At 42.5% G+C, this 13,366-nt stretch overlaps 1 protein-coding gene across 2 annotated transcripts in view; it reads right to left on the minus strand.

Moving 5' to 3' along the window:
- Positions 1 to 13,366, minus strand: part of BEAN1 (brain expressed associated with NEDD4 1) — a 109,378-nt gene that overhangs the window by 21,134 nt on the left and 74,878 nt on the right. For both annotated transcript variants that reach the window (XM_069085831.1, XM_069085832.1), the window contains 2 exons: positions 11,295 to 11,507; positions 3,116 to 3,257 (listed from right to left, as the gene is read on the minus strand). In XM_069085831.1, coding sequence (XP_068941932.1) covers positions 3,116 to 3,257; positions 11,295 to 11,507 — 355 coding nt within the window. The remainder of the gene's footprint in view (positions 1 to 3,115; positions 3,258 to 11,294; positions 11,508 to 13,366) is intronic.

Genomic DNA, 13,366 nt, shown 5'->3' on the forward strand with positions numbered 1-13,366 from the left:
TGACAACTGGTCCCATCACTTCTTGGCAAACAGAGGGAGAAGAAATGGAAGCAGTGTCAGATTTTATATTCTTGGGCTCACAGATCACTGCAGATGGTGACTGCAGCTGTGAACTTAAAAGACGCTTGCCCCCTTAGATGGAAAGCTATGGCAAATCTGGGCAGCATACTAAAAAGCAGAGACATCACCTTGCTAGCAGAGTCAAAGCTATGGTTTTTCTAGTAGCAATGTAAGGCTGTGAGAGCTGGATTATAAGGAAAGTTGAGTGCTGCAGAATTGAATTGTGGGCCTGGAGAAGACTTTTGTGAGTCCCTTGGACAACAAGGAGAACAAATCAGTCAATAAATACTTAAAGAAATTAACTCAAGCTCTTTACTGGAAGGTCAAATACTGAAGCTGAAGCTTAAATCCTTTGGCCACATAATGAAAAGATGACACTCATTGGAAAAGACCCTGATGTTGGGAAAGATTGAAGGCAAAAGGACAAAGGGACAGCAGAGGATGATAGCCAGTGTCATGGAAACAATGAATATTAACTTGGAGAGACTTTGAGAGATAGTGTAGGATGGAAGGGCCTAGAATTCTCTGGTCCATGGGGTCACTAGGAGTTAGACATGACTGAACGACTGAATAACTACAACTCCCCTCCCAGGTCCCCAAGTCAGTGTGGATCTGAGCCTACATTCCTTCCTTCCATCAGGACCTTGAGAGATACTTCTTACTTTGCTTTTCCTTTAAAACAGAAAGCATTTATAAACCTTGTTTAGTGAGAGCCTTATAGACAAGAACTCTTCTGAGTTCTGAGTTCAAATTCGGCCTCAGACACTTAACAGTTACTAGCTGTGTGACCTTGGGCAAGTCACTTAACCCCAAACTGCCCTCCAAAAAAAGAAAAAAAAAGAAAAAATCCTGACAAAGGGATGATCTTATTGATGGGGTGCTTGGGATCTGTGTTTGTAAAATCAATTTGTAATACCACTTTGTAACATCAGTCTGTAAAATCACACTCTATCCCCCGCCCCGCCCTCCCACCCAGCTTCAGAGCATTAACTCTGCCCAGCAACAACTCATGAATTGTTCATCTCAGCTTGAAACAATAACAAGCTATTCTTATGAATCCTTCACAAAAGTATCTATAAACATTCCAGCTTAGGCAACTATTATCTCCCCCTTGTATAGTGTCTCGCTGCCCCCATGAATCCTTTGGTACCCTATCTCTAGGCTGACTCCTTGGCTGCCTCAATGAATCCTTCAGGATACTATCTCTGGGTTAACTCCTTAGCCTATTATCCACTGAGTCTCAGTTAGCCTTGGTTCCCAGACATCAACCTTGTCAAACATGACACTGATGGGTGGCAGACTGGGCACTTCTCCATCACCCCTTGACAGCTAGCGGACTTAGTGACGTTTCAAGCCTAAAACCACACCTCTAGGTAGCCCCCCCCCCTTGGGTTTTTCCTAGTGAAACATGGGTAATATGCCTGTGCAGTTACATTAAAAATGCATGTTCCTTTAAACACTGGCCCCACCTTAACTCCTCCCTAATCCCACCCTTAATCACCTAGTTAGCATAATTGGCACAGGTTCTACTATGGATTATCCTATAAAAATCTTAATTCTATCCCTTTAAGGTTGCATGTCCCCCAAAAGGACTTTTGCCCGATGTACAGCCTAATAATAAACTTGCAGGTCCCCTAAGGACCCTTACCTGCTATAAAGCGTAAAATAAACTTTTACAACTCTGACTCCAAGTTGGCTTGGGCTGAATTCTTTCAAGACTGAATTGAAGGTTTTCTGGTCTTAAGATAAAGATCAGAGTTCCTGCTGAACCTATTAGCCATCCCTCATCATTATCATATTCCAGCTTAAGTCAGTCTCTAAGGGCTAGCCCTATCCCAGAGGCTGCCCTTCCTCATTCATTCATTCATTTATTTGATAAGCATTTATTAAGTACCTATTCCATTAAAAGTAAAGTACAAACAAAGCTTAGAGAGATACAGGATTCTTGGCTCAGTAAGAAGGCAGATGAAATTCAGTTTTATGCTGATAGCAACAATCCAAAGTGCTTTTATGATGCCCTGAAGGCTATTTATGGGCCAAAGACCTATGGTGCCCCTCAGCTACTCAGTGCTGATGGAGCCATCTTCATTCCTGATAAGGACATGATCCTGGAGAGGGGCTGAACACTTCCATAGTGTTCTCAACAGACCGTCATCAATCAATGCTGAGGCCATTGACTGTTTACTTCAGGTTGAAGTTAATCCCTCCCTAGATCCAACTGAAGAAGAGGTTTTGAGTGCCAAGTGCCATCAGGCTCCTTTCGTGTAGCAAAAGCACCTGGTGCTGATTCTATTCCAGCTGAGATTTACAAGGTAGGGGGTCCATTGCTTGTAACAAAGACTGACTGAAATTTTCTGGGTTATATGGCAAGAGGAGCTTATCCCTCAGGAGTTCAAGGATGCCTCCATTATTCATTTCTATGAAGTTAAAGGAAATAGATTGTCCTGTGACGGTCACGGGGTGGGTGGGGGGGTCCTCTCTCTCAGGTACAAAAATGCTGTACTTAGTGGGATACCAGGCAAATGAAATAGTCTCTGCCCTCATGCAGCTTCTGTCCCACTGGAGTGGGGAGAGGTTTGCAATACAACCCATACAAGGGAAAATTGTTTTATATCATCAGGGACCTAGCAATCATCAACAGAAATCAACACTACAAAAATCCAAAGTAATAGGTATAGTTTCCACAAGGCATTTTCTCTTGGAAATCTCTACTTTCATTCTATTGGTTGTTCCTGCCACGTGGGGTTCGTTTAACAATTAGGATGTAGCTATTGTCTGTTACAATAGTATAATCCTCACTGGGAAGGCCCCAGTGATAGATAATTTCACTGATGTTTACCTAATAAGGACTTTGATGGAAACACTACTAGTTCTTGAGTCAGAGGACCTGGCTTTGAATTCTATCATTGCTACTTGCTACCTGTGTGACTGAGCAAGTCAGGTCTCGCTTTCCTCATCTGCAATACAAGTGTATTTGACTAGTTTAAAATCTTCCAATGAAATTATCTCCAAATTCTGGGATTCTTTGATTCCAAGATCTTTGAGAAATCCTTACCCTGGTGGTGAGTCTGGGTACAACACGTTGACTTGGGACAACGTCTCCATGTAGGCACCAAAGTCGAAGGCAGGAGGGAACTCTTCAATACAGGTGGATCTCAGCTCTCCAACAGAGCCACCATAGGAGAAGCCATCTGGAGCTGGAAAAGAAGAGTTAAGCTCTCATTCCCTGCATCCAGGAAATGGTCTGAGAGAGGAGTAGCAGCAGACCTTGGCTGGACATGTCTGGTGAGGGTAGTGGCAGAAAGAACACAAGTCTCAGTTTCTGGACGGGTGGGTTCAACTCTTAGCACGTACTGCCTTGTGACCTTGAACAAAATGCTTCATCAATGTAAATGTCCTTCTTCAACTATCAAAATGGGAATAAGGCTATGTGTACTATCCAACTCACAAAACTGTTATGAGGAAAGTCCTATAAGCTTTAAAGCCCTACAGAAATCTGAATGGTTATTATTATAATTATATAACTTTGTTAAGCAAAAGTCTGAGCTGAATAGGGTTAGGGTAGCCACACTGTTGGGGAGAAGACTTACACAATCAATTCAAATTCCTTCCTATAGATTATTCAGTGTGAGCATTACCACTGGAGTATGTGGAGAGATATTTAGTTTTTTTTCTCTCCATGTGCTTTTTGGTTGCCTCTCTCAAAGGCAAACTCATCTGAAACTTATGGAAAGTCATCTGAATATCTGCCTATGGAAATAGAATTGGGGTTGTCAACTATCATCCTAGAACTGAGTTGAATTGTGTTTTTTGATCAGATTCCATTCTAGTATTACCTAGATTCTCTATCAGCATGGAAAATAGAGAGTTTGATTCTTTTAAATTTTGTTCCTTAAGTTTATATTTGCCTTCCTTCAGTCTCTTCTTACTCCACAGTCCAGCCACACCCAGGAAGGCACACACATAGGTCCCCCTGAAGGTTCTGAGGAGGCCTTGAAGCATCATGGTTTTCAGGGATCCAAATTGCTATAGGTGATACCTCGGTTTTCATTTCTTTATTTGTAAAATGGTGGGAAGGGGGGAAAGAAAGGTAGTGATGGTTAGATTAGATGATGTCTAAGGCATTTTCTAGTCTCTGAAATTGACTCCTTCCATCTCTGATATGATACATTCTAAGTTTCTATTTTTAACATTTGATTTTTATTTTTTGCTTTTTTTTTTTGAAGGGGGGAAGGCAGGGTAACTGGGGTTAAGTGACTTGCCCAAGCTCACAGCTAGCAAGTGTTAAGTGTCTGAGGCCGGATTTGAACTCAGGTCCTCTTGACTCCAGGGCCGGTGCTCTATTCACTGCGCCACCTAGCCACTCCTAACATTTGATTTTTTTAAAAAAGAACATTTTATATTCTTAGGTCTCTTCCTGCATTGATATTATATCTCATATCCCTTCTGGTTCTAACATTCTGGGCTCTGTGGACCCTAACATATCTGATAGTCTCTGTTCTGAGGTCATTTCTGCTCTAACAGTCTATGTTTTAGGATCTCTTGGCTTTAGAATTCCATGAATATTCTAGGATTGTTCAGCACATAAGTTGAGTTCCATTCAGTGACATTATAGTCTGAATGAGCAGCTCCATTATTCTTTCTCCAAACCAGTAGCCTCTGAATGCCACAGTGTTCTCTCATCTCAGTTTATTTCACCTATATCAGTAAAGTTAATCTCTCCATGGCTTTTCTGGTAAAAGACCATGACAAACATCATGTTTGTTGTTTCTTTAGCATAAGTAACAGGCCATTACTTTCAGGTACTACAACTGGTTAGCCATCCCCCAGCTGATGGGCATTAATTATGTCTCTAGTTCTTTGCTACCATTAAAAGTTTTGTTATAAAAATGTTGGTGCATATGGAGTCTTTCCTTTTGTCAATGACCTCCTTAGTGTATAGGCCTAGAAGTGGAACCTTTGGAGCAAAGGGCATGGACAATTTATCCACATTATTTGTATAATCCCAAACTGCTTTGTAGAATGGTTGAAATAATCCACAGTTTCAACAACATGGCATTAGTGGGGCCCAGTGTTTTGATCCCAACACCGTCTCCATCTGTAGGAAGGTTGGTCTGACACGCAACAGGGGAAGTGGCTGCAGCTGATTAAGGGAGCCATTCCCATCTTGAAATAACATTTAAAATGAAATACATAGCTTAGCTTCGTGAGAGAGAAGACACAGAGCCAGGGCCAGTGGGATCTCAAGGATGGAGGGGACTTTTAGTATGGATGATCAAGTCCAGCTTCTTCATTTTATGGATGAGAAGACTGAGGAGGTTCAGTGGATAGAGACAGTGCTGGGTCTGGAGTCAGGAACACCTGAGTTGAAATCTGACCTCAGCCACTCAATTGTGTGATACTGGGCATGTCACTTAACCTCTGTTTGCCTCAGTTCCCTCTTCTGTGAAACGGGGATAATAATAGCACCTACATCCCAGTTGTGATGCTCCAAAGAGATAATACTTGTAAAGCCCTGAGCCCAATGACTGGCACATAGTAGCTCCTATATACAAGTTAGCTAGTAGCAAATAGTAGTAGTGAGTAGTAGTAGTAGTAGTGGCAGCAGCAGCAGCAGCAGCAGTAGTAATGAATAGTAGCGCTGAGATTTGAATTCTGACTTCTAGCCCAGGGTTCTTTCTGCTATACCACATACTAGGTCTGCCTGTATCTGTGTGTGTGTGTGTGTGTGTGTGTGTGTGTGTGTGTGTGTGTGTGTGTGTGTATCTCCTATGCCATAGATTCACAATGGCTGTCACTCTGGGTAGGGAGAAGAGAGCCCTGGGGGGCGAACCCTGAGGTCAGGCAGAGGCTCCTGGACTCCACTGAGTTCCTAAACTAACCCACCATTGCGTTCTACTCCTCCCCTGTGGAGGACCAGGGCTTTTGTTTTAGGGATGGGCTAGCTAGCCAAATGGATCAAAGACTAATTTACTAATGTACTGAGTCTGCTGCACAGAAGGTCGGGCCTCCAAAGGTGAGGCAAAGAATCAAGAGGGGGCAGGAAATCTGTCTCCCTAAGCTGCTGACTCGCTAAGGATCACGCCCCAATGCCAAGAGCCTCCCCCCTCTGCCTGCCTGGCAGTAAGAGCCTTCTTTGTGCCTTGAGGCATTGTGGAGAGTGACTCATATTAATAATGGTAACAATAACTCCCAATTAAATAGGACTTCAAAGCAATTTGGGCCCATTATCTCATATTAGCTGTACAACCAAGGGTAAGTCACTTAGAGCCAGTGGTACAGAGTAGGTGGCACAGAGAATACAAAATGCTACACCTGGAGTCAGTAAGAGTTGAATTCAAATTCTGCTTCAGATACTGACTAGCTGTGTGACCCTGGGCAAATTATCCTCTTTCACCTTCAGTTTTCTTATTTGTAAGAAAATAATCACACCCACTTCCCAAGGTTGTTGTGAGGACCAAATGAGATAACATGTATAATGAAATTTTTGAATCACAACATAAACATTAACCATAATTATTAGTGACTTTTCTGAGTCTTAGTTTCCCCACATATAAAATTATTATTATAAAACTTCTACCTAATAAAATATGAGAAAAGCCCTTGGTAAAACTTAGAGTACTATGGACGCGGTAATTTTTATTGTTATCGATCCTCACAGACACTCTATGAGGTAGGTAATATAGATATCAACTCTATTTTACATATGAGGAGACTGAGGCCCAGAAAGATTCATGGGATCACAGAATCATAGATTTAGGACTGGAAGAGACTTAGAAGCCATTGAGTCTAAATCAATAAAAGCTGAGAAAGGTTAAATGATTTTCCAAGGAAACAGTACTAGAAAGTCTGAGGCAGGATTTGAATCCAGGTCTTCCTGACTCCACTGGTCCACCTAGCTGTCTCCAAGTTAAGTGGCTTGCCCGTGGATACATTACTAACAAATGTCACAAAAAAAGACCCAAACCCAGGTCCTCTCTTACTCCAGTACCAGCCTTCCTCAGTCCCTATACCCTGCCTCTTTCCTGGCTGCATCCCCCATCAAATTGAGTATAAATCCTGCCATAGCCGTCATAACCTTGGGCTGCTGGGTTGTATGCTATCTGTAGGAACATTTCCCAATCTGTCTCTCTCCCTGTTCCCTCAAGCCTCAGGGTGAGTTTTTTTTTAAACAGTCTTTTATCTTGTACATGTCCTCATTTTTCCACTCAATCCAAATTGTCTCTGCCGGGGCAGGCAATCTGATATGGCACATGCCAACTTATCTACCTGACACCATAATGTCCTGCCTCTTCTCTGGATGTCTAAACCCTTGTATTCACACAGCTTAGGGGATATGAATGATTACAGATCAGAGCATGTTTTAAAGCTGAGGGAGACCATCAAAATCACCCTTTCTATTTGACAGATGATGAAACTGAGGCTTAGAGATGAGGTCATGGTAAAGGTCATTCAATGACTTGGTGGTAGAGCCTGGACTCAAGCCCAGGTGTTCTGCCAGGATTCCAAATGGGATTGAATTGAATTAATTAAAATAAATATCTACAAAGTGCCTTGTTATGCACAAGGAAACTGGGATTGGTCTTGGGGATACAAAGATGAAAAACAACAGTCCTTTCCCTCAAAGAGCTTTCAATTTACCAAGAGGGGATAGAGGCCATAATACAAAAAAATAAGATATTTGATAGGGACAAAGTAGAGATTCTGGCAAATTGAGCTGGGAAAATCTGAGGAGGGAGATTCCTTCCATCTGATGGAATAAAGAAAAGCTTCATTGAAGACATGGCCACTGAACCTTGAAGAAGGAGATGGATTTAGAGAGGCAAGTTGAGGCGAGGACATTCTAGGCATTCGGGATGGCTTCTGTGAATGCACAGAGATGGGCAACGGAATGTTAAGTTGCAAGAAGAGTCAGTTCCAGTGATCCATTAGTCAGTCCAGTTGAGTTGGAATGGAGGTATATGAAGGGGAATAATGTGAACAAGGCTGGAAAAGCTCTTTGGAGCCAGATTGTGAAAGGCCTTCAATTTTAGGATAAGGAACAATATTTATGCACCAAATATGCTCTGCTGGTTATACAATGGTCTTCCTAATGTGCCACTATGATTATGCCACTCTTCTATTCCAAACTTAGGGTGACTCTCAACTGCTGTTGTTGTTCATCCTTCGATGTCTCAACTTGCAGGTGAATTGGATTTAAGTGACTCAAAAGCTGTGCAATGTCGTTTAGCCTCACTCTCTTCTCCAGAGTCATCTGAGTGCAGTGGCAAGACATAGGTCAGGATGAGTGGAGATGGCCCTGGATGTAGTGGGAGACCTTGGTCTTTTTAAACTAAGGTCTTTCCCAGGTCTCAGTCTCTCCAAGGCAACACCCATTCAGTGATTTAAGACTAGGTAAGAAGTGAGGCAAAAGATGGTCTAGTTTGTTTACTTAAAAAAAAAATCAACCTGGGAGGGGAAGACCCTCAGGGTTTCTGGCCAGATCAGAAACAATTGCTAGTTATATTCACTCTGAGCCATCAAAACCCAAACAATGACCAAGTGAGGTTTGAACTGGGACCTATTATTGGCCAATCAGTAAGATTTAGAATGATTTAGGTTTAAAGGAATAATCAAGTAACTCCATCTGAATCCCACTGGACTTTATCAAAGCCAGGTTTTCCAAAGCTCTATTTCAAGAAATCATAAATGAAACTACATGAGACAAAAGAGTTAATTGTCCCAGTTTTTTTTAAAGTGATAGAATTAATAATTAGAGAAGAGAAAAAAAAAGAAAAAATCTAGCCCCCCAAACCCCAAGATATCTTGTGAGGTTTAGGTGATTTTGCAGAGCACCCACATGTAATGGTATAATTCCCCATGGGAAAGATGGAGGGAAGGAAGGAAAGAAGGCCTCTCCATTGTTCAGTAAATGAGAAACTTGCAATTCTGTCATTTAAAAGCTCTACCATCACACTGTAATCTACAAGTTCAGTCCCATTTTAATGATTCTCCATGTGTTCCAACTCAACCTTCCATCTCTGGTTTCCTTTTGCCCTATCCCATCTGTGTGCTTTTGCTCAGGCCCTTTCTCATGACTTGAATGTTCTGCTTCTTCCAGGAAGTCTTCTTGGAAGCCTCCACATCACCCTTTTACACCCCCCCCCCCCCAGGGAGAAAGTGAATTGTTTCTCAAATATCCTACAGCACTTAGCAGGGCACTCAACTTTGTTTATATCTCATTGTCTCTTGTCCCATACATACTTCTGTATTTCTTCTTTGTTCCATTAGATTGTAAGCATCTTGAGGGCAGGCCTATACTGTACAAATCACTGTTTTCCCAGTGTTAGGCACAGGTCCTTAGACACAGTAGGTACTTTAAAACTATCCACTGAACTGAACTGAGTCACATGTCTGAAAGATGCTCTTCATGAGCTTATGTTCTGGATAAAGACTGGGAGCCCCAAAATGACCACAGCAATGAAGAACTGCTCACTATGTAGCAACAACTGTAAGTTTCTTTAAGGTGACAGGACCATATGTTTAGAACTGGAAGGGATGTCAGAGGTCACCGGATCCAACACTCTCATTTTCACAGAAGGGGGAAGAGATTAAGCATTTACATAGTGTCTACTACGTGTCAGGCACTGTGCTAAGCACTTTTTTACAAATATGATCTCATTTTATCCTCACGGCAACCCTGGAATACATAAGGAAACAGAAGCCCAGGAAAGTTCAGTGAGCAGCTCAAAGTCACTTAGGTAGCAAGTGACAGGTAGGATTTGAATCCAGGTCCTCTGACTCCAAACCCAAATTTCTCACTTACCATGAAGCCTTTCGTAGATACTTATAATTTGTATTACTCATTATTTTTAGTAGAAGTAAGTCTTTATGCTTTTGTCGGGGGACTACTACACGGATCCTTTTGACAAGCCCAACTTCCTGGTATGAAAGGGGAAGTTTCTGAAGTTAATATTCAACAAATGTTACAAAGAGCTTTAATTTCTAGAGAGATGGACTTTTACTTAAATAATGGATTTTCTTCAAAGAAACATAAATGGAAATGCAAGGAATAAACAGGTTATTTATTCTTCCCCATTTTACAGCTGAGAAAACGGAGGGAGAAAGAGGTTAAATGACCCACCCAGGGTCACACAACTAGCAAGGTTAGATTTGAACTAAGGTCTTCTTGACTCCAGACCCCAGTGCTCTGTCCCCTGAACTACCTAGCACCTGTTAGGTGCTAAAGAAGTTGGTAAAGTTCTATGGGGCATTCAGAAAGGGAGTAATAACTTTCCACCTAGGAAAATCAAGGAGGGCTTCATGAAAGTAGCACCTGAGATGGGCCTTAAAGAATAGGTAAGGTTTCAACAGGCACTAGTGTTTAGTCTTTAACATTTGAATGAATGTATGTAGATGGTGTAATGGATAGAGTGCTGAGCCTGGAAGGCCTTAAACACTTACTAGCTGTGTGACCCTGGGCAAGTCACTTAACCACTGCCTTCCTCAGTCTCCACAATTATAAAATGGATTAAAGAGAATATTTACTTCCCAGGGTTGTTCTAAGGATCAAATGAGATAATATTTGTAAAAGCACTTAGCACAGGGCCTGAAACATAGCAGATTCTTAACAAATGCTTGTTTCCCTCCTCCTTGCTACCCACATTGAATAGAATGTATCCCAGGGGGGCAGCAAGAATCAGTGACTCAATTGATTGTTTTTCCATGTTTCTGGCAGGGACATAAGTCATGCTAGGACTCTGAAGGACACTATTTGGGGGTACTCTGGACACAAATGAAGGCCTCCCCCACCAATTGCCCCAGTAACTTCTGGCTTGAAGAGAGGGACACTGGGATGATTGGATTGATGATCAAAAGATCTGAGTTTAAGTCCTAGGTATACCATTAGGTTGTGGGAATTTGGGCAAGTCACACAACTTCTCTAAAGTCTCAGTTTCCCTTTCTGTTTGATGAGGACATTACTCTAGACCAGAGGAGTCATGCGGCCAGTAGCACTCCCAAGAATGGATGCCATTGCTCTAGATCACTGAAATGCCTTCCAATTCTAACATGCTAAATCCCATGTTCTACATTCTATGTTCTAAAGTTGGACTTCATTTATTGGTCACTGGAGTAACCAACTTCAGCCTCTGGCTGCTCTGCCACTGAGCCCTTGAGGCCAAGTGAGGGCTTGTGACTGCCAGGTGTCCAGGGACTCAGACTGGCCTAGAGGGAAGGGGTCACTTCTCTCTTACCATAGGTGGGGTCCCTCCTCAGGTGTGGGTGGTTCCGGAGTCTCCCATCCTTCCGAAGGCTGCCCACAATGATGGTCACACAGGACAGAAATAGCACCAGGCCGATGACCACCCCAGCCACCAGCAGAGGGGACACCAGCAGGCTGGGGTCGCCGGTGCTCTCTGTGAAGACTGGGTACTTGTTGATGGGGCCGCTCTGGTTGGAGTGAATTTCTGTTGGCAGGGATGATGAGGGGAAAAAAAAAGACATCTGAGTACAGGAGGTAGATAAGGAAGTCAATTCTACCTTAGCAATGCCTCATGAACCCATCATTTCTTTATTCTCAGGGTTATAACCTTAATTCTACCTCTCATCATCCCTCACCTGAACCATAATAACAGCTTACATTTCTTTAGCATTTTTAGTTACTAAGTGGCCTCACCATAACAATCATGAAAGATAGCACAATTGTTATCCATTTCAAAGAAGAGAAAACAGAGGACAAGAGGTCAAATGACTTGCCTATGTCTACATAGCTAATACTAGAAGAATAATGCAAGAGGGGGTAGCTAGATGGCACACAGAATGGAGCACTGGCCTCAGACACTTACCAGCTGTGTGACCCTGGGTAAGCACTTAACCTCGACTGTTTCCAAAAGAGAAAAGGATAAGACAAGAAATAAATCAGACATCCATATAGGGGAAATAGTTTGCCGTGTAAGCAGCAGAATTAGAATTTAAACCCAGACCTCCGCCTCCATAGCCAATGAAATATCTACTATGACTACCACCTCTAAGGACAGTTACATGGCACAGTGATTAGAGCACTGGGCTTGGAATCAGGAAGACTCATCTTCATAAATTCGAATATTGCCTCAGACACTTACTAGCTGTGGGACCCTGGGCAAGTCACTTAAGCCTGTTTGCCTCAGTCTCCTTATCTACAAAATGAGCTGGAGAAGAAAATGGCAAAATACTCCAATACCTTTGCCAACAAAATGCCTAATGGGGTCACAAAGAGTCAGACATGACTGAAAAAACAACAAACATAACTGTTAAGGATAAAGTTGATTGAGTAAATGCATCATGTAACATGAGTTATTTGACCAATCACTCAAAGACTTTAGATTAGTGAGAAATTCCTTAGATATACTAGAGTTTTATTACTAGGAAGAGTGTTCTGGTTGACTGAAGAAACTTAGTCATGCTCTGTGGGTCATCTCTAAAGTTGAAAACCAATTCAGAACCCAAGTGAGTGGCAAGAAATTCCAGATACCGCCCCCCCCCCCAAAGTTGCTTGGCATGGGGACAAAAGGACTTTGGCCTGGCATTGGTTTGACTATGGAGGAGGACCTCGTAAGTTTCAAAGGGTTAGGAAGGTGTTGTTCTAGTATAGTCCCTGGGATAGCAATGATGGAGGTGACATCTGTTTTGGGAACCAAGGACAGATTGATTGATCTTGGTTGACTAATTGAAAATTAATTACTAATTAATTAAAATGAAAACTAATTGAAAACCAACCCATACTCAGGGCAGGAAGTATGCTGGTGGGTGCTGGTGAATTCTACAGTACTGCACAGATGACCTATAACCCCTAGAGGCCTGAGGGAACATAATAGCCATGCTCCGGGGACCTGACTAGTCAGTCAAATAGAGGCTGGGATAGTAGCCCCAGAGCACAACCTTCCGGATTAATATTGCACCTGTTATAACATCCTTTTCAGATTGCAACTTCTGTGAGAACTGTCTTCTCTATATTTCCTCTTGCAGCTATTGATGCAGAAATCTTGGTGCACAAGAGACACTTAGTAAAAAAAGATTTGTTGAACTGAATGTGGGGCCTCAGTCCCCAGAGGATTTCCAATGCTGCCTCTGTTTTCTGACTCATATTCCAGATTGCCTTCCTGAGTTATTTGACTATGTCCAGAGAGGCGCCTGTTTGGCTAAGTCCCAGACAATCTTTTGTGGCTTATCAGATGACATGTTGGGGCAAGACGTAGCCATTGGGTTCTGGGACCTTTAGCATCTGCTGACATTCTGAGCCCTTTCTCCCTTCCCTCTTTGTGTGTGTGTGTGTGTGTGTGTGTGTGTG

The sequence above is a fragment of the Petaurus breviceps genome, unplaced genomic scaffold (genome assembly GCF_028583685.1).
Source record: "Petaurus breviceps papuanus isolate PSGF00001 unplaced genomic scaffold, PetGlider_PUasm1.0 176, whole genome shotgun sequence".
NCBI classification, from domain to species: Eukaryota; Metazoa; Chordata; class Mammalia; order Diprotodontia; family Petauridae; genus Petaurus; species Petaurus breviceps.